Source organism: Pundamilia nyererei, unplaced genomic scaffold, assembly GCF_000239375.1.
Source record: "Pundamilia nyererei isolate P.nyererei 1_Seehausen unplaced genomic scaffold, PunNye1.0 scaffold00120, whole genome shotgun sequence".
Taxonomy (NCBI): Eukaryota; Metazoa; Chordata; class Actinopteri; order Cichliformes; family Cichlidae; genus Pundamilia; species Pundamilia nyererei.
The window spans coordinates 2,071,293-2,092,615 of record NW_005187521.1 but is presented as its reverse complement, the minus strand read 5'-3'; the positions used below and the strand labels follow the sequence as shown (position 1 = coordinate 2,092,615).

General features: G+C 46.1%; 1 protein-coding gene across 2 annotated transcripts; it reads left to right on the top strand.

The window, feature by feature from the left end:
- The first annotated feature begins 1,759 nt into the window (after positions 1-1,759).
- On the top strand, positions 1,760-21,302 carry LOC102202320 (protein jagged-1b-like). Of its 2 annotated transcripts, none has more exons than XM_013913215.1 (25): positions 1,760-1,884; positions 2,038-2,089; positions 4,722-4,973; positions 5,530-5,590; positions 8,717-8,847; positions 8,958-9,077; positions 10,115-10,228; positions 10,319-10,432; positions 10,517-10,630; positions 11,112-11,158; positions 11,628-11,801; positions 12,235-12,385; positions 13,251-13,415; positions 13,493-13,606; positions 13,743-13,856; positions 14,009-14,122; positions 14,561-14,677; positions 15,439-15,466; positions 15,777-15,862; positions 16,453-16,566; positions 16,675-16,784; positions 17,468-17,707; positions 18,297-18,434; positions 18,644-18,785; positions 19,357-21,302. In XM_013913215.1, exons 1-25 carry the CDS (start codon positions 1,882-1,884, stop codon positions 19,830-19,832), a joined length of 3,291 nt encoding a protein of 1,096 aa, XP_013768669.1. In that variant the 5' UTR covers positions 1,760-1,881; the 3' UTR covers positions 19,833-21,302. The 2 variants fall into 2 exon arrangements, with proteins under 2 accessions (XP_013768669.1, XP_005742528.1); XM_005742471.2 differs by having other exon boundaries at positions 1,761-1,884; positions 4,716-4,973.
- Positions 21,303-21,323: the final 21 nt, after the last annotated feature.

Sequence of the window (21,323 nt, the reverse complement as noted above, 5' to 3'; positions counted from 1 at the left end):
ACACAAAATCCTCTTCTTTTTTTCCTCCACACATTAAATGACAAACACGTCAAGTTAATGTCACCATGATTCGGAAATTCCAAAGATGTTTCTCGTCATTTTTTTTTTTTTTTTTTATCTTTCAGTTGAGTTCCCATTTTTTAAGATGACTTCTCCACGTGTGCTGTGCTGTCACATGGGTGATATCCTGATATTTCAAAAGTCTGTAAACATTTGCTAGATGTATCCAAGCGCTGTTCTTTACGCTGGAGTATTGGTTCTCTAATGAGAAGTCTACTCTTTTGCAACTGTGTCAAGTGCTGGTCACAGGAGGTGAATGACAACATTTACACAATACTACTTAATGCTTGAAGAGAAGCCAGAAGACTCTTGTTCCTACTGTTAAAGCAACTCTCTGTAGGTTGGGCTGTGGCTTTAGGTGATTAGGTATCACATAACTACTGACTCACTTGTTGGAGCTCTGCTGCAAGCGATTGCAGCCAATTGTGAGTCAGAATATACTGTAAAGGCTGTTGCTGATGAGCGCTGCATCTCAAATAATGGCTGCCCTGATTGCAGCGAAATACTGGCACGGGATGAGACGAATGTCTCCTGGAAAGATGGAAAAGCGAATGCCTGAGAAAACAAGGTGAAGCCGTGAAAAAGCATCAGGAATGACTCATGCCCCCTTTTGTTCCTCTGTGGAAAGAGACCAGGGGTTTTCCTTCAAGCTGGTTTGTTTATCGTGAAGTCATTGCTGCGGCAGAAAGAGGCCATGCAAAAAAAAAAATTATATATATCTGAAATGCCTCCAAGCATCGCTGCTACGGCCGAGTACGCGTGTGAATGTAACAAGTAGGTGTTTAAGTTGGATGCCCAAGTTAATGTAAGTGGATTACACCGTCTCACAGCCGCATGCTTTTTTTCTGGGACTCTGTCGTGTGCGCTCGCAGACACTTTGTCCGATTCCCTCATAACTACAGCGCAGGGTGGATGTGTAAGCCGATATCGGTGTGAGCGCTACCGACCCTGAATCGGACAAAGCGTTTTTGGCAGTGCTGAAATGTAGACGGGCCCTCCAGAGTGTAGCTCTCATTCAGTTTCTCTGTGGTTTCCCCTTTCTTGTATTTCAGTTTTTTTCCCCATTTCACCATCTCTTACGCTTTTTTTTTTGTGTGTGTGTCCCATTTTTCTGCTTGTCCTTTAAAAAATAAAGTGGCGTTCCTAAGCACTTCTGCCTGGCTTCATCATAGCACGCCTATTGAAGTCCATAAATTAGGATGAAACTGAAAACCCCACCTACGCTGCAAAAGAAAAAAATATATAAAAGGAATCAACTGGCCTCTCACCACCGTTTTATAAACATGTGGAAAAACTGTATTTGGGGAAAAACTGTTTCTAAAGAGGGGCAAGGTTACAACGGCTAATATGAAGACAGATCTTTGGCTCTGCTTTTTCTGTGCGCTCTTATTTTTGACTTACGGTTGCTTTTTTGGCACGTCCAGCGCCGTCCTGCCGGGTGCGTGTCCACCTAGACCAGACCACTGCTCACTGTGTCTGCCATTCTAATCACAGAGACCTCCGCACCACCTCGAGCTTATCCTCTTAATCAGATCAACGGGACTATTGTTCATAGTTCACGTTGGTTTCTGTACTAGGCTTTGTTTTAGGCTAACCCGGTGAGAGGCAGATGAAACGTCATTGGCAAGGTTGGTGAGGTCATGGGAAATGGAAAAGTTCTGGATTTTAGTCTCTTTTTTTCGTAGGCGTTACAAATGTACCATTTATGACACTTGAGGAAAAACACGTTCCAGCCCTCAGACCTCACAGATAAATGGGCCCAAGAACTGCAGCATTCCCGATAAATGGGAGAACGTGTGAACCTCCTACGAGTTAGTTTGCATGGTCAGTAAAAAACCCCCACAAGGGCACTACTGTGACGTAATTCACTGAACTTATCATGAAGTCTTTCAAAAGATTTGCCACTGAGTCATTTTGTTTATGATGCAGGAACTCCTCCTCTCCACTAACGCTCCCTGTATGTCTTGTCTTCCTCAGAGGTCCTACACTCTGATAGTGGAAGCCTTGGACTTCAACAATGAAACCAGTGGTAAGTATTTCTCCTTGTCTGGTATCTCCATCTTGCCTTCTGTTCATTTCTTCTTCTTTTTTTCTTTTTTTTTTTCCTTTCCCCCCTGTCACAGCAGTGCCTGGGAGGAGTTTCGTTGAAGGTCAGGGAAGGAAGTTGATTCTTCCTGAACCCCCCTGCCCTCTTCCACATGGTCCACTGGGTGGTTTTGTGTGTGCGTGTGTGTTAAAGTGTGTTGACAGGTGGCTACAGGGAGGAGATGAGTTAAAGGAAGTAAGAGGAAGAAGATGGGATTGGGGAGGGCTGTCAAGGTTTTTTTTTTTTTTCTTTTTTAAGACAACAGAGCCTCGCTGCTCCCCCAATAGAAAAAACATTTTTATTTGGCTCATGACTGATGGCGGGTGCTGCCAGCCAGGGTCGGGGTCACACTGTCTCACTGTCACTGAGGCGTGAAACATAGTTCACCCAGCCGACCAGCTTGAGGCTTTGACTGGTGTGTAGGAGACTGAAGCCTCAGAGCTCTGCTCTGTTTGAGGTTAAAGTGACCTCTGGCCTGTGCATGATCGCAGGCATATAGGCGGGCTGAGCTCAGAGCATGTGCGGTGGACGACTACTAGTCAATAATGTTTGGGTAAATGCCTTGAAAAATACAGATGGTCAATACCACAGACGGGTGGGGGTTAAGATGATTATAAAAAGATGTTCAGCCACAAAAGCGGCTTTCTATCACCACGCAAAATGCTAGTGAACTGGAGTGAGTAGGACAAGTGACAAGAAGTAGACACCACTATGAGAGAGGAGGTGGCGCTATGTGGGGATTTTCACATGGGCAGAGTAAGAGAGGGCCCAGCGGGGTATCTGTGAAATATTGGTACTTAAACTGCTTGAAATTATTTTTGACAACTCTGCCACTCTGAGACTTGAGCTGCTCCTCCCATAATTATGCGATCAACCTGACTAAATTCTGGTTCCTGTTGGGATTCCTGCTGGCTGGTGGTCAGCTTTGTGATTCCAGATGAGGGCAGGGCCTTATCCCGTGCTTGTTTATGTCTTTTTCGAGCTCAGCGAGGTTTCGGTCTTTTCTGCTGTATTTGCCGCTCCCCGGAGACCCATTAGGGCATTGGTGTGAGAAGCCCCCCGAATGTACACATGAGGTGCTGTTTAAGCCTCTGAGCCTCCAGCAGGCTGGCTTGAGGTTCTGTAGGCTTCGTGTGTTTGACCGACATCTAAACAGATTCCTGAACAGAATAAAACATCTGGCTCAAGTTAAAACACCTGTGTAAATGTAGAACCTGAATCGTTTAGTTTTATAGCGTGTTTGAGAAACCAGCTTTCCTTCTTTTTTTTAAAAATTAGATTAAAAAATTTTTTTTTCTTTTCTAGCATGTCCTTTCTAAACTTTTTAAAGTTGGTCTGATTTATGTTAAGCTACGAGCCAGGCAGCAGGTAGCAAGGGCGTGCTACTCCTGACACTGCAGGCCAGCAGTCGGTAGAGAAATACCACACGGTTAATCTTTGGATTCCAGAGTACTGCGAAATATCACCGGGCACTGTGATTTCAGGACGCCGCCGTACACAGCGTAGTAAATAAATAACAGCGGGCCATCCACCCGCCCCCCCCGCGCTGCGTTGCATCATACTACACACAGGAGCGATTTACCTCGCGGTCAACCACCCCTGCTCGTGTGAGCGCAGTAAATGATGACTGTGACACATTTTTCATTCTCTCCCAGGTGGAAGATTTAGACATGGAGTAGCGAGCGCGAGTGAATGAGTGGTGTTAATGCGAAAGGGCTTGCATGTAGACGGTGCGGTGTCTGGAGGTTGGGGTGAGCGTGTTTGCTCTGCGAGCGTGGCTCTCGCCTCCGTCCTCTATTTGCCAGAGCTGTGACCTCTTCCACATTGACAAAAACGCAGGTCTGTTTCTGTGTGGATCTTTACAATCAAAACATAAACTTGGTTCCCTCCTGAAGTGAAGATGGAATCTTCCAAGTGTTGATTTCAATACTTTTGGGAGCTGTTGGTGCCCCAAAAAAAAAAAAAAATGCATGTGAGGAAGGCAGACTGGGGGGAAAAGTGCTGATGGCACACTGGCTGGCTTCCCAGTAGTGACTGTGGCATCCTCGCACTGTAATTTACGGCGGCTGCAGTTCTGTCCTCGCCTGAGCAGATGCAGAGGGCAGCGTCAGAGACCAGCAGTTTCCTCAAGCTGTAAACCTGAGAATCACAAACCAACCATGGAGAGTTGGAAAGGGAAGCGTGAGAAAAAAAGCAGTTAAAAGTGCTCATTACCCGCATCCTTTTTTTTTCTTCTTTCTTTCCTGTATTTCATCCCACTACTTTTCTTCCTCTCCAACACACATAGTTGCTTTAATTACATATAATCTGCTATGTAAGGGATCTTCTGCAATTTGTGTCAGAATTCTTGGTCCGGTTTTAGGCTCTCGGAGCAAAGTGCAAAAGCCAAAAGCGTAATGTAGGATGCTGCATTCCACTGATGTTGGGGTGTTTTTGTTTTCTCCTCTCAGGCCCAAACATTTGATGAAACTCAAAAGAACCAAACAGAAAAATTAGTATTTCTCTTTCCTTTACTTTGAAATTCACAAGTACGACTGCTTGTGCTTCCTTTCCCCCCCCCCCCTTTAAGGTGTAGATGGGAGGTTGATAGAAAAAGCCTCTCATTCTGGCATGATCAACCCCAGCCCGCAATGGCAGAAGCTGACGCACAACGGCCCCGTAGCCCAGTTTGAATACCAGATCCGGGTCAGCTGCGACGAGCACTACTACGGTTTCGGCTGCAACAAGTTTTGTCGGCCCAGAGACGAGTTCTTCGGGCATTATACGTGTGACAACAATGGAAACAAAACCTGCCTGGAAGGCTGGTCTGGACCTGACTGCAACACAGGTGAGGCCTTGGGTGAGATGGCAGCATGAAGTAATGGAAGAAGTCACTTTGAAACAGATGCTTCTGGAGAAAACTGCGTAAGACTGCAGGATTAGTCTTTATGTGTATGAAGGAAATGCTTTCTGTTGAATTGAATGACATCTCCGTTCTGCCCCCCTCTTTTTTTCCTTTCTTTTTTTTCTTCTTTCCTGCTAGGAGTGTGAAAAAAATCATATTTCCTCCTAAAAACAAGCCTGGGCAGTAGTCAGTTTAATAAATGTCTCATGCCATGAGACTGCGGTTCTTAGACTGTCAGTCTGCTGATTTGTATGTCACTAAAATGTTGTTAAATGTTGATTGACTAACAGTTGTGGGCTGTGAAGAGGGCAACCAGGAGAAGTTGGATCCAGGGTAGTTTTGGCAAGGCATGCATGGTTGTCTGTAAACAGCTCTGATTGTTCTACAGACAGAAATGTCAAATAGCGCTAATCATATTATTTGCTGTTATAACTGCCACAGGCCAAGTGTGAATCTAGTCACCGTGCAGTTAAATGATTAATTCTTCCTCTTCTTCTAGCTATATGTCGACAGGGCTGCAGCACTGAGCACGGATCATGTAAGGAACCAGGTGGATGCAAGTAAGTGCTGCTTCGTGAGACTTTTCTGCACTTTTCCAAATGAAATGCTGACCGTTGATTACCCAGTTTCCCCTTCTTGTACATTTACACTACTTCCTGATCCATAGGATGTCAGCTAAGGGAACTTCCCTCGACCATATTCCTCCATATTCCAAATGCCAACGCTTGCTCAAATATAACAGTTTGAGCTTCTGCAGTAATAAACTGTCAATAAACATACGTTTCCTCGTCCTTGGCCCTGCAGGGGAGGGATGTGTCTTTCGAACAAAATCCCCATACTCTGTGATTTTTGAGCGATTTCCTGGTACAATGAGAGAGTTTTTTACGCAGTGTTTCGCACCATGCGCATTCTTCTCCTGGGTAACGAACCACAAAAACAAAAACTTTGCAGGTGCAACCAGCTCAGACACAGGAAAAAAAAAAAGAAGAAGTTTGCCTGCGGTGGGAAAGAGCCACGTGCTTGCGGTGAAACACTACCGGTGGCTGACGCTAGATGTGTCTCGAGGCGCTTTTTGAAGCGAAGGGGAAAAGAGTAGAAAAATCTAGCCACAAAGTCGCAGTGACGTAAGCTGAAGGGTGATGATGTTTGCACATCAGGGGCCTGTGCTCAAATGATTTATTTTCACAGATTAAAAACAAAGCAAAAATACACACATGAGTGAAAACAAACTACCCAGAGTTGAATTATTTGCACCCTCTGGTAAAAAAGTGATTTGATTACTTTGCAAAATGTATGATGGTGTTCTCAAAATAAGTTCTACCAATGTTTTCCAATTTATGTATATCAGTATGCTGATTATTTACCAGCTGTCATCTAATATCAGTTGGGACAACAGCTAATCTAAGCCTCTTTTCTTTTAACAGTCCAAATGTTGTTTTCCCCACAAAATATCCCAATCTTCGCTCCTTTTGGACTGAGCCAGCCTTTTATCTTCTTTGGCTGGAATACCCTGCGCAGAGAGCCATTTGATTCAAGTGCCTTCACTTGCTGTGGGGTGTGTTGCCAGAAGCCTGTGGTGGTGATCATTTAGATGTGTAGGGATTGTGTCCAAGCACCAGTTTTGACATGGCACAGATCTTTCTCTGTACATGTTTTTGGCTTCCCAGCCAACAGACTATCACTACCAGGGCTTTAACAGAGATGTAGGCTGAGCTGCTTGTAAATCTCTCGTGGAGCTCTTGTGGATGGGGGCTGCCAGTCTGCGCAGTAGGGCTCGACTGCCACAGCCCTGCTGGAAATGTAGCTCTCCAAACGAGGGGAAGTGTTAAGCAGTGAAATCGTGTGTAACATTCGGATGAGTCTTAAAGTGTATTGTTTATGTAGCTAATGGCTTCCTAATGCTGTTTACACGCACAGCCAGAGGAAAAGCCCAGCACAGAAGGGTATCGGCGTTAGGGCATTGTGTGCGCGCAGTAAGAGTCGACTCTCATCCTCATCCCGGAGAAGGGCCCCACGGCGTCCGGCTCTTCCCACAGTTCAGGCAATGGTTGCTTTCTTACTTGTCTGATTTGGCCATAAATCAAGCACAGGGATGATCAGGTTTGTTCATTCTGTGCTGCAGCTTTGTTGTTTTTCCCAAGCTTTTGACATCATCGAGTTTCATGTAATTGCTTGTGTGACTACTGGCAGAACAAGAGCCTGAATGTCTTTTAGTCCCTGTACAGGTGTGGCTATATTTAAAGCTCAGGGTTTAACTCTGTTTATATGCACTCCGCCAACAAACTCTCCAAGCAAGATCTACTGCTGCTGTAGTCAGTGAGCAGTTTCCCATCGTTGGGCTGTTGCGGCGTCTCAAACAACTGCAGTACATAGCAACATTAGCTGCAGGCTTGGCAGCCCCGTTGTCGCAGCAAAGCCGTAGCTTAATGACTTTAGAGTCTTTAGTGATACCCTGAGCGTCCGCTGTTGCTAATGGAGTAACAACAGTGCACCTGTGGCCTGCACAACACTTTGAGAAGGCACATGTGCACCGCTGCAACCTATCAGATTCTCATGGGTATGAAATCTTTGTGCATCAGCAGAACTGCACAGTCTAATGTCACATTCCCCAGTAATTTGGCTGTGTAATAACTGTAAATGATTTGGGATCCTGCTGCGGGGATTCCAGCTCCACTTCTCATGGAGGGGGATTAGCACACTTTTAAGAATAGCCTCTTTAATCACAGACTGAGGTTTACTTAACTGCCGCGTTTATTTTTACAGTCCGTCCGTTTCTTGAGGCTAATCAGCGTGCCGCTCCCCCCCCCCAGTTGCCCGCAGGGGGTGGGGGGACGCTACGTTTCCTGTCGCTGGGCTCAGCAGCAGGGACTGCATCGCCGCTTTGCCAGCTTTTTAAAGAGCCGATTTATCAACCGGGGCTGCATTGCTGTCTTAATTATGGAGCCGAGCGAGAAAGGGAGCAGCATTATCGGTGTAATTATGAACCTGGATATTTCAGTGGTCAGCAGGCTGTGTCCTCACCCTCGGGGCGCAAGTCTGACTTCTGACTCATGGGAACCAGGACGAGCAGCAGTGTAACAGCCAAGAAGGCTGAACCCTCCTCGTCTGCCGCTGCCAAGCCACAGGCGTAGTGATGTTAAAGGGAGCGTCTAGTCGCATGCTAATGTTAGCTGTGCTAAAGGTCCCATTGGAACTGTAATTTAGTGTGTTGGGTTTTTGTTTTCCTTGTTTAGTAAAAAGCTAAATGCTCCTCTTTCGTCGGCGGCGGCGGCTCCAAGTATTGTTTAAAGGCCGTTACATAAACACCCTGCTACTTAAAATTCATTTGCGGTCTTTTAAGATGCAGCCCAGTTGTGGGAGCTGGTTTGTTTCATGCTAGTGTGTACTTTATTAAGTTAAGATTATGGCTCAGTAGCTGCTGAACGAATCTGGAATACATGGAAGATTAAAATATTAACATTTTTAGGCAGCGCGTGGATTATCTGACCTCTTCTGTGAAGGTTGTGAACTTTTCTGAAGGCTGTGCGTCTGTCACTGTCTGTCTCTACTTGTTTTTGTTTTTTTTAATTTTCTGCATCCATGATTCCGGGTCTCTCTTGAAAATGAGATTTTTAATCTCAATGAGATTTTTTTACCTGGATAAATAAAAGACTAATAAAAAAAATCTATATCTTTGTGTTTTCCAGGTGTCTGTATGGCTGGCAGGGTCAGTACTGCGACAAGTGCATCCCCCACCCCGGCTGTGTGCACGGCACCTGTAAAGAGCCGTGGCAGTGCCTTTGTGACATCAACTGGGGCGGTCACCTTTGTGATAAAGGTTAATTTCCTTCTCTTATTTCAGCTGCGCTCACTGTAGGAGCAGCCGTTGTTGTGCCCAAACAAACTGTGATCCTCCCCCCCCTCTCTTCTTTTTTCTCCTTCTCCCAGACCTGAACTACTGTGGCACTCACCAGCCGTGCCTGAATAGAGGGACGTGTATCAACACAGGACCTGATAAGTACCAGTGTACCTGCGCGGAGGGTTACTCAGGAGCCAACTGTGAGAGAGGTGAGTGTCCGTGTTGTCTATATCTTCCAAGCATTCTTACAGTTAGAATAAATGGGAATGTTCTGGGCTCACAAAGCTTGCAGACAAAAGGTCAGAGGTGCCTTCAGTTTGTAATCAGAGGAGGCAGTAACTCGGCAATAATCTGTTTCCACTCCAGAGTAAGTGGCCCCTGAGTCAGGTAATCCACCGATCTTGATCTTTTGGGGCCTGTCATCCTTCTCTCCTCGAGACAGATGGGGTGTGTTGCTAAGGTTCAGCTGTTGCAAACACTTACCATGGAGATGATGTTTTTTTTTTTCCTCATTAAATCTGAGGCTCGCAGGGTGCTGACAGCTTAACTGCAGAGATGTCAGGAAACCATGCCCCTCATAACAGGAGGTCTGCAGACCGGACGATGCGTTGGGCTATTGTAACAAGGAGGCCCCAGGGTGCGAGCGCTGCATCCCTTCCCTCCTCCCCACGGCATACCGAGGGGACGTCCGCCGATCACCTCCTACTGCCGAGTTATTCCTCGAGCGAATCATTAATTTTTTGATTTGTTTGGTGCTCACTCATCCTTAACTCATCTGTGAAGGAGGTGCCGCGACTGCCCCCTCTCCCGCTCTCCCTCCCGCTACTCTCATCTTGTGCCGCCTCTCAGAAGAAGAATGGCGGGGAGTCAGAGGGAAGTCACGGTGCATTGGCCGGGTCAACTTAGCATGAAAGATGATTTCCTGGTGGTGTAGTCTGCCTGGGCGGGTAATGAGAGCGAGAGAGAGGGGGATTTTTGAGCGGCCTTTCGGGGCAGAGGAGGAGGTTTCAGAGGTGAAGGAATGACTCGATCGTGGACGTGTAACAGCTTGGACCGCGGGTAGAGGGCTCACGTTTCTAAGGGATCAAAGCCAGAACCTGCATTTGCACATCACGACTTGTTTCAGTATCAATACAAATAACATATATTCTGTTAGCAGGCACAGTGGCAGAAATATGTATATTTGTGATGCTTAGTTTGTCATTAAAACAACAAGGATTTTTTGTTTTGTGATCTCTCTTTGTAGCCGAACACGCCTGTCTCTCAAATCCATGTTCGAATGGAGGGAGCTGCTCAGAAACCAGTCAAGGCTACGAATGTCAGTGCGCACCAGGCTGGACCGGCCCCTCCTGCACGATCAGTAAGCCTGAATGTGTGCACATTCTTAATGTCAGTACCTTTTCACAGAAAATATCCTGTTGCTTACACGAGACCCTCTTCTCTTGCGCAGATGTTGACGACTGCCTTCCCAACCCCTGCAACCATGGCGGTACCTGCCAGGATCTGGTTAACAGCTACAAGTGCCACTGTCCTTCACAGTGGACGGGGAAGACGTGTCTAATTGGTGAATCGCTCACCCTTTCTACACCACTTCACAGCTGTCAGCAACACGTGTGCATGCCACTAACTGCATTCTCTCACCCTCTAGATGCCAACGAATGCGACAGCAAGCCTTGCGTCAATGCCAACTCATGCCGCAACCTGATTGGTGGATACTTCTGCGAGTGCCTCCCTGGTTGGACGGGGCAGAACTGTGACATCAGTGAGTCTGAATCCTGTCAGCAGCGGCAGCTGCGGGTCAGAACGTCTGTCCAGCTCCTGTTGCTCTTTTAGATATTTCAGTTCCTTTCATCGTCTACATGCTGCATAGAAGCTGTAATGTGAAGGTGTTGGGGAGAGTTGGACAAGTGCAGTCCTCCTTTTTATTTTTTCCTCCTGCAGTATAAATGAATCTGCTTTATCATTATGAGGCCTGTGTGTGGCCAAGGCCACGGTGATTAAGGGTGGCTCAAAACAATCGCAGGGACTAGTTTCACTTGGCAGCAGAGGGGATTGCTCAATACGCTGTTTTGCACCGAGTTTTGCAGCCACATCATCCAGCTCACATGCACAGCACTCTCCAGCTCCGACAATGTTTTTAAAGGCCCCTAGCATGGGAAACTCAAAGCACAGACTTGTTTTTAAAGACAGACTATTTAGTTAAGCTGTTCAGAATTAAATCTCGGATTTGTTTTCATGTGCAGATATAAACGACTGCAAGGACCAGTGCCAGAATGGGGGAACTTGTAAGGTAAGGTCAAAAACCCATCTCGCTTTATCTGGTATTGCTGGTTTGCTTGCCAACTTGTTTGCTTTATTGTGTCTCTTTTGTCGAAGCCAGAGACATTTGCAGCGGTTGTATAAATAGCTGCCGTAAACGGTTCCCTCCAAACCGACAGTGGAATTGTTGTGGAATTCCTCTGAAATCAAATCTGAGAGGAGTGGGTTCAGAGGGGTTTCTGAGGGAGGGGCGCGCAAGTTTCTCGACCACACTAGATAGAATTACCATAAACATTATTGCGTTGAGCCCGTGCCAGGAAAATGTGTTGAAATAATTGTGTAGCTGTGATATTTACCCCCCCGTCCTGTTCATTCTGTGCCCTGGTTTGACAGTTATTGTTTGGACCCCACCCTTTGAAAGCAGTTAATCAAATTTGTGGCTGTGCGAGGTTAGCTCCGGCTTCTCTCCCTCATACTCTCTTTCTCCCTCTCTTTCCCAGGACTTGGTAAACGGCTATCGGTGCGCGTGCCCGCCTGGGTTCGCCGGCGAGCACTGCGAGAGGGACATCGACGAGTGCGCGAGCTCGCCGTGTCTGAACGGCGGCCGCTGCCAGGACGAAGTGAACGGATTTCAGTGCCTGTGTCTGACTGGCTTCTCAGGAAATCTCTGCCAGGTGAGGCACGACTCCCACCACTATCCCACACCAGTGCGTGCGAGCATCTTCCCTTTCCTCATTCAGCGTTTTTAAGCCTCTCTTTTTGCTAGCGCTGCCTGTATCTTTTGGGCTTGTTGTAAAGTTTTCCTGCCCCACCCTCTTAAACGGCTGTTGTTCCACAGTCCTCCTTTTTTAAAAAGGGAGTGCTTTGTTGAAGCTGCTCCTGGCTACAGTGGGATACATTCCTCAGCGCTGAAGCCCAGACTCAGAGGACGGGTCCTATGTCTCTGGCTCGTCGTCCCCCCCCTCCCCTCCTCTGAGCGCTGTGCGTGTGTTGTTTCCTGGCACAGTTTGTGGGGAGGATGCTGTGGGTTTTGCTCTGTTTTCTGTAGCAGAAACTATGTCAACTATCAGGTTCATTACTCTCTATTCAAAACCTTTTCTTCCATAGCTGGATATTGATTACTGCTTGCCCAACCCGTGTCAGAATGGAGCAGTCTGCTTCAACCTGGCCACAGACTACTACTGCGCCTGCCCAGAGGACTACGAGGGCAAAAACTGTTCTCACCTTAAGGACCACTGTCGCACCACCACGTGCAAAGGTACGTCTCCTGATGCAAGTACTGCAAGCTCTTTGCCCCCCCCCCCAGCGAGGGGCCTGAAAGATGATCTGTGCACTGTGATGTTGTATAATGCTGAATAAGGCCAGATATTCACTATTTGCCTGGATACTTTGCCCACATTTTTCCCATGAGGGCAATACCTGTATTTTAGTTTCACTCAAAGTAATTTCTTGGCCAAGGTGAGCAGGGGTTTTGTTTTGTTTTGTTTGTTTTTTTTGTTCCGCTCTCTTGATGATGGCCCTCCCTCCCTCTCCTCAGCAAAGCTTTTCCGATGATTCTTCCCTGAAAACCTGGCAAAGGGCTGATAGCACCGTGTGTGTTCTTAGTAATGACTTGGTGGGCTACCTCTTCTTTTCCCCCTCAGTGAATGCGCACATTTCTCTCTCTTTCTCCCCGTCTGTGTAATTGAGTGAGTGGACCAACCACAGAGTCAGATACCAGGCGCAAGATTCTTTCTGCTCTTGGCAAGAATTAAGTGATTACAGGGGAACAAATTCACCCAGCTCACCTAACCTGATCAGACGGGGGCAAAGGAAGGGATTTCAGTTCCGAGTAAAATAGAGAATGAATGAATTGCTTATGAAAGCATAACAGCTTATCTCTGTCATTCTTTTTATTTGCCTTTTCTTTTTTAACAGTACTGTTTTTCCTCTGGACTTTTTTTTTTAACCACATGGGCATTATATCTGTAAAGGCCTGTTGCCCTTTAGATCTGTCGTAATGTGTCTTACATCCCTTCTTGTTTATGGTAAAATGGGACCTGGTTTAAGGCTTATTTATAATTTGCAATAAGCCTTTCATAAAGTCATTGGTTTTACTATTTAACTTGATTGCCTCTCTGCAGTGATTGATAGCTGCACGGTTGCCGTGGCATCCAACAGCACACCAGGAGGAGAGCGTTACATCTCATCAAACGTTTGTGGACCTCACGGTCGCTGTCAGAGTCAGGCCGGGGGCCAGTTCAGCTGCGAGTGCCAAGAGGGTTTCAGAGGCACCTACTGCCACGAGAGTAAGGACAGAGTCCAAATCTACAACTGATCGCAATGTATCACGTCGTAAATCTAACACATCTCTTGCCATCTTCAGACATCAATGATTGTGAGAGTAACCCGTGCCGCAACGGGGGCACGTGTATTGACAAAGTCAGCGTGTACCAGTGCATCTGCGGTGACGGCTGGGAAGGCGACCACTGCGAGATCAGTGAGTACGATTGTTTATCCTGCAACCTCAAAACAAGGCCACACTTCCTTCATGGTGCCTGTCGATTCATCTTTCAACACGACGTTTGTTTGATATGCCGCACATAAATCACGCTGTTGTTTATTGTTGCAACCAGACATAGATGACTGCAGCACCAACCCCTGTCATAATGGAGGGACATGTCGAGACCTGGTGACGGACTTCTTCTGCGAATGCAAAAATGGCTGGAAGGGAAAGACTTGCCACTCCCGTAAGCTTTTCTTTTTTTTTCCTGCTTTTTCCACACCCCTGTAGACTGTTTGTGCAGGCTCATGGTATGTGCTAATGGCTCTTTGTAATTACCCAGTATTTTCTACATTGTGCTGAGTGTCATGTAAGAAAGACTATCCATGCACCCTCCAGGCGAGAGTCAGTGCGATGAAGCCACATGCAACAACGGAGGCACCTGCTATGATGAGGGTGACACATTCCAGTGCAAGTGTTCCCCGGGGTGGGAGGGAACGACGTGCAACATAGGTGAGTCATCCAGCTTGGTTTAATGTTTCATCTCTGCACGCACGCACACGAAGAAGTTTGCTTTATGGGAGAGCTCCGTGTTGTGTCAGATCTTAATCAGATCTGTCAGATCTGCGAGGTCCACAAACAGTTTTTATCCTTTCGTTCTGTCAACTCTCCCTCCCACTCTCATCTCGCCCATTTCTCTCTCTCCTTTGAGTGCCGACAGACGTATGCTTAAAATGCCTGATTGCACTGACAGTACACTTCAAAGTCAAAGAATATAGGGCGTAAAAAAAGGAAAATTAAGGCTGTCAGGGAGAAGACGGGGGGGAAAAAAAGCCCAATCAAAGACAGTCTGAGTTGGGTTGAGGTTCATGATTGTGCTGATGATCCTCTTGGTTGTTTGGGAAAGCTCACTGACAAAATCAAACTTGACCTTTCTCTCTCTGTTCTCAGCCAAAAACTCGAGCTGCCTTCCAAACCCGTGTGAGAATGGAGGTACCTGCGTGGTGACGGGGGATTCGTTCACCTGCGTCTGCAAGGAAGGCTGGGAGGGTCCCACGTGCACCCAAAGTAAGAAAGGGCAGAGGGTGGTGGTGTAATAGATAAAGGTGGACAGTTACTGCCATTAAATTATGATAAACATTGTGCTACCTAGTGCAAAGGTGAACTCCTGCATCTGATTAGAGCAGACTCTCCCATCATCTTTTGATCTGTAGCTTTTTTTTTTCCTCCTCTCCCCCTCCTTCCTCTTCTTTCTTCTCTCCCTGGCTGCTGCCGGCCATGAGAGGAGAAAGCAAAGGAGGAGGGAGAAAAGGGCTCAGGAAAGTGGAGACAGATGTTTCTCCCCCTTTCTGCTAGCTCAACACGCGCCCCTCTCTCCCCTCTCATTCGTTGCATTCCTGTCCAAACAGTGACATGTCTGCTTGTTCTAGAGCTCTCCTCCTCCACTTCCCTGATTTTTATATATATATACATATATATCCATCCCTTTTTTCTGGGATCCCTGCCATGTATGCATGCACTCTAAAACATGAATTCCTCTTGAAACTTTTTTTGGACGGGAGGGAGAAGGTCGGGATGGAATTATGGGTGTTGCCAAGGGGTGGGTGGGGAGGTGGGTTGCATATTTGAGGGTGAGAGTCGACTCAGTGTTGTTAATAAGGCATCGTGATCAGGCAGCGCTGAGTCCGGGCTCGACCGGCCCAACACGCCTCTGCACACGCAAGCTCAGACGTGCTCTTGCTGTCATGTGCACAAAACATGAGAACAATCAACATGCTCACTGCTCTCGTCTCCCTCCCTCCCCATTCTATTTTTTTTGTCTCTTTCAGATACCAACGACTGCAGTCCACACCCATGGTAAGTGGAAGCCAAAAACATTTCCTGCAGATTTAGACAAATGTAAACAAGCTGCTCCTCCTCGTGTGATAGTTTCTCACCTGCGACGCTTTCACTCTCTGCTGGGAACCAGGCATACACCCTGCCCCTGTCATTCCTGGGATGCAGTCAGTTAACTCTGTTTAGTGAACTCCCTAACCCAAGCACACTTGTCCAAAACAAAGAATAGGAGTGATTGCTTTAATTATCTTTGAGAAATTGTTCAGTTGACTGGTGAGAAAATTCCAGACTGAAATTATCCCCCTGCCCTCACTCTCTTTTTTTTTTCCAGCTACAACAGTGGAACTTGTGTCGATGGGGATAACTGGTACCGCTGCGAGTGCGCCCCAGGCTTCGCTGGCCCAGACTGTCGGATCAGTGAGTATTAACCCTGCCTCCAGAACGTCCCCCTGATCGCAGTTTGAGCAGTCAGTTAGAGCATGCCCGGGACCATCAGTCACTCCAAATGGAAGGTCTAGTCAGCCAATTATCTTTTCATTGTGCTTCAGGCCAGGCTGAGCCATTTTGGTGTCACTCCACCAAGCCTCGCTGCTTTCCCTGGGGGAAACCAGCTTAGCAGGCCAACGGCTAATCAGCCATGCTCTCTGACACTGATTACACAGATTGTTTTCCCTCTTAAAGGCTTTCAGATGGCCACATTCTTTCCCATTGCAAACCCTTTGTTCGCCTAAGTCCAGCCTTTAGCTCCTGCATACCTGCTAATGATGCTGCCTAATAAGACCAGGGCTGGCATAAAGCATGTTTGCTTGTTTGTTTGGTTTTTTTCTAAGTAATCATTATTATTATTAACTGGTTAGTATGTACTGTTCAAATGATGCACAGCCTTCGTGAGTTTAGCCTAGCAATTAGACTTGTGTGCAGAGTGAAATATTTGAATGCTGTGTTGCTGTGCTCTTTGTGCCACAAAGGAACCAATTCTTACCCCTGGCTTCTCTCCTCTGTGGCAGATATTAATGAGTGCCAGTCCTCTCCATGTGCCTTGGGCTCCACCTGCGTGGATGAGATCAATGGATATCGCTGCCTATGCCCACCAGACAGGACTGGATCCCACTGCCAAGAAGGTAGCAGCCTCCACACGATGGGGAAAACAACCCCCAACAAATATGAAAATGAAGGGGAAAAAAATAATAATTGAAAATATTTCTAACAATGTGACTGCTTTTACACAGTTACAAGAAAACCTTGCTCCGTTAATGGACACGTCACCCCTGATGGAGTGAAATGGGATGAAGACTGCAACACTTGCCACTGTTCCAATGGGAAAGTTGTGTGCACAAAGGTAAAGTATTTATGAATGCTCGACACACCTGTGAAGTCTATGTCATGCTTCCGAATGGAAGAAGTGCTGCGGAGAACTGCACAAAATGGATCGCATTGATGTTTGGTGCCTTGTTTTCCATGAGAAGGTGTAGGCAGGGCCACGACATTATGTGTCACTGGGTGGAGTTGGCTCGGGAGTGCCAATTTCGTGATGCAGTTAGTTGATTAGAACACGAACACACACACACCGGTTCCCACTAAGGGACGATTGGGTGAGTTAGACAGTAGTGCTGTCATCGTCATGGCTGTCTAACCGCTAGATGAACATTGCTGGCTTACTAGTGGAGCTCACCTCGGCAAGAAAATGCATCGTAGGATTGAAAAAGATCTGGGAGATGGATTTAAAACTTGGCCTGACATCACAGTATTGTTTGTTTGTGATACATAACGATCTCTGACATGCAGTGGAGACAAATCAATCTTTGGACAGCTGTTACCACTGGTCCAGTTTTTTGTTTTTAGACATTCGTACAGTGTGACTCATCCTCTGGAGACCCAGAGTAGTAAATGAAATACAAATCTCTCCACAGTTATGCAGATGTATCTGGGGATATGGCAGTGACAGTTTGAAAGTGTTTTCTACTGTATAGCGTACTCAGTGTAATATAAATGTATCAATGCTCCTGTGTTTTTCCTCTCCAGATGTGGTGTGGCCCGATGTCATGCAAACTGGGTGCCAAGGGCCGAGGCGAGTGCCCGTCAGGCCAGAGCTGCATCCCCCTCAGGGAGGGCCACTGCTTTGTGAAGCCCTGCATTGAGCTGGGAGAGTGCTGGCACTCCGACCCTCCCCAGCCCCCCACCAAATGCCACCCCAGCTCCACTTACCAGGACAACAGCTGCGCCAACATCACCTTCACCTTCAACAAGGAGATCATGCCTCGAGTGAGTTACCTAGGCACCAGGGAGGAAGAGATTGAATTTAACAGGTTTTGGGCTCGTTTTCCATCCCTCCCCTCCACCAGCAGTCTTAAATGAATGGGAGCAGCAAACTGTGAAAGATTACCCATTCCTCCAGGGCAGAAAGACTCCTTAACAATTCAGCCATGTATTTAAATGTGCTCCATGAAGGAGTGGGGGGAATATTTCTCTCGGAGCCTTGTCTGCATACAAGTTTTGTTCCTGAGACTGAGGCATTCATGACTTTTTAGCTTCTGCCAATCCCAATCTTAAACCAACCACATGGGGAGATTAATTTCAGGATGATATGGATTTTGAGCTGAACAGGACCACTGGCGACTCTGTCACCACATAGAATGATCACTTGCCAGTTGCCTAACAAGCATGACAGCAGATAGTGACAAGCATATGAGTTTGCGGTCTTTAATCTAAATTAGGTGGATAGGATGTTGGAACATGCTGCCAAAATGCAGCCTTGGCTCTTTTTTTTTTTTTCTTCTTCTTCTTGATTGCCCTTTTTTCCTCCCTTTTTTTTTTTCCCTGTGTTTGTTAACATTTGCTTCATTCCCTTCAGGTCCAGGGCTTGACTGTGGAAGGAGTATGTAAGCAGCTGAGGAGCTTATACGTGGTCAAGAATTTCTCCTTGGAGCATTCTGTGTCCATAACCTGTGACCCCTCATTCTCAGCCAGCAACGAGATCCACGTCTGCATCGTGAGTACTTCCTTCCACTCACTCTGCCATGTTTGACTGCTTCCATTAAAGCACACACACAAAAAAATGCTTTTGATTCATAACCTGCATCGTAGAGTTCTTGCAGCTGCGGTAGGATGTGTTATGGACGTAGGGTTGAGTTTCTGTGGCTTCAGTTTACAACAACTAAACACTTAAATTTCACACCTCGCTTTATTCTTTGCCTTTAGTCGACTGACGACCACCGCTTGGACGGGAGCCCCGTTAAAAAGATCACAGAAAGGATAATTGACCTGGTTAGCAAGCATAACGGGAACAACACGATCATCTCCGCCATCGCAGAAGTGCGTGTGCCAAGCCCCAGCAAAACTGGTATGAACTGAAACTATTTGTTTGATTATGAAGTTTTCCACACTTGCACACACCTGCATGTGCTGAAATGGGTGGGAGGATTTTTTTCAATTTTTTTTCTCTCTAAAGATCAGATCATGAGATAGAGCCAAGCCCTAAAAGTGACAACATAGCTGCACACCAAAGAAAAAACATTCCATGTATATGTAAACTGATTCCTTAACCTCCCACACGACTCATGGCAGTTGTGATGGAGCTTAAAAAGAATCTAGCCAGGATCTTCAATGGAAAGAGCAGAGCTGCTTGGCTACATGGCTTTAGATTGGCTCGCGGTACAACTGGCTGGACTTTTAGTCAGACTCCCACTTGTGTTCACCATTCATCAGTACGGTGACAGCAGACTGCTGATACAGCCAAGTAGAAGCAGCCTCCTCTTCAGCTCCAGGCTTGGAGGTCAGGTTGTTCTGGCAAAAGCGCATTAATGACTGAGCTAGCTTGATGCATTAATACAGAAATCCTACTATTCACCGTTTGAGTCAATTCTTTTTTATTTGTGGTCTCTTTCTGACTTGTCATTGTTTTCTTCTACCAGATTACCTAGTGCCCCTTCTCAGCTCCATTTTCATTGTCATCTGGGTCCTCGTGCTGGTCTCCATTTTGCTGTGGTGCATGCGCCGGCGGCGGAAACAGAGCAACCACAACGGGACATCAGCGACCAGCTCAGAGGACAACACGACCAACAACGTGCGGGAGCAGCTTAACCAGATCAAGAACCCTATAGAGAAGCATGTGGGCCTCACAGTGGCCATTAAAGACTATGAAAATAAGAACTCCATCATTGCCAAAATAAGGACAAATCATCCCGAGGGAGATGAGGACGACAAGGAGAGGCACTTGCAGAAGGGCCGCTTTGCCAAACAGCCAGCATACACACTGGTGGAGAGGGACGAGAAGGCGACCATCTCCAATCCCAACTCGACATCCAAGCACGCTAATTGGACTAACAAACAGGACAATAGAGACTTGGAGACAGCAAACAGCATAAACAGGATGGACTACATTGTATAGCAGACAGCTGTGTTGCTGTGCAACCTAGCCTTACGCCTTCACACCCAGGTGGTGGGTGAAACTGGGGGAGCTTTGGCATGTGTAAATAGTCATGTCAGTTGTGACCCCCCCTCCTCCCCCTCAGTATTTTCAGATATTTCCCCGTGCTAATTTAAGTTTTGACAAGCTGGCTTACACTGGCAGTGACAGTTGCTTTGGTTGGCTGGAAACACAAAGCACTGGTATACATTTCACTGTAGAACTAGTTGCAAACGTGTCCTCCTATGCATTTCATTTCCCCGTTTCCTTTTCTTTCTTTTTTTAGCGGACACATTTAAGGGGCTCCTGGTGTAATTGTTGTACAATGAGTTTAAACTACCCGACGTGTTCAACACTAGAGCTAATTATTTTTAGTATGTGTTTGAATTTTTTCTAGTTCTATTTGGAGAAAGTGCTTTTTCAGCTTTAGACTTCAGCAACTGTCAAATGAGACAAAAAAAAAAAAAGATCAACTTTATTATTTATTTTTATTTTTAGGGTTGGGTGGGGAGGGAGATGAAAGGGGTTCGATGTCAGCAGTTGCTGTCAATATGAAGAATTTATGTGACAATTTAGAACGTGTAGATATGTACATTTTTTTTTTTATTAATCATTGTGTATATTTGATTTATTAACTTAATAATCAAGAGCCTTAAGATATCATTCCTTTTTATTTATACGTTCCAGTTTAGTTTGAAGCTTTTGATAGCTGTGGAAGCCTACCATTTCTTTCAAGGTTTTTTTTGTTTTGCTTTGTTTCCAATGCATTCAATAAAAGCCAAATTTCAGAGAAGACAAAAGATGGGTGCTTTGGCCCTGAAAGAAACACTTCATTTTTGTTTCCCTCCCATACACACGTTGGACATTTCATTATTTGTTGCCAGGACCTTAATTGTAGACAAGTGAGGTTAGGACAACAAAAGATCACGGCTGCTGCAAGGGTTGGACATGGTGGCAGACACATTGCTTGCCACTAATGGATAAATACTTAAGGGAACAAAAATTCTTCAGCAGCTTCAGTTGAACCCAGACGTATTTCAAAGGCTGTCGAAATCAACCAAGTTGCGAGGCAAGTCACATCAGTATGACACGCCAGAATTCCCATCTGCTTTAGTCAGCATAATATCATAAGCTAGACTGTGAGTACTTGAACAGTAGGGGAGCAATGGGAACACTGTAGTATCAGATAAATACACTGCCTTGCTCTGCAAGAGTCCGCTTTGTTTCTGTGCACATTTTGTTTCTTTTTAAAAATTGAGGCTCTTAAAGACAAACATGTTTTATCTCATTTGTTAACCCTTTGAGATCGTGGCAACACTTTGTCCCTTTTCTTTTTTTTGACTTTGTGTTATGAACTTGAGAATTCTGTGTTGATCTGGCAATATATTTTTGAAAGTCATATTTATTAAATATTTTGTATGAAACGAGAATTAAAGTTGTCTCTGTTCTGGAGAGAGAGTGACGAGTCTGATG

Coding starts and splice junctions, on each gene's coding strand:
- LOC102202320 (XM_005742471.2), top strand. Junction 13,416..13,492: donor AGGCACCTACTGCCACGAGA/GTAAGGACAGAG, acceptor TGCCATCTTCAG/ACATCAATGATTGTGAGAGT. Junction 18,435..18,643: donor ACGAGATCCACGTCTGCATC/GTGAGTACTTCC, acceptor CTTTGCCTTTAG/TCGACTGACGACCACCGCTT.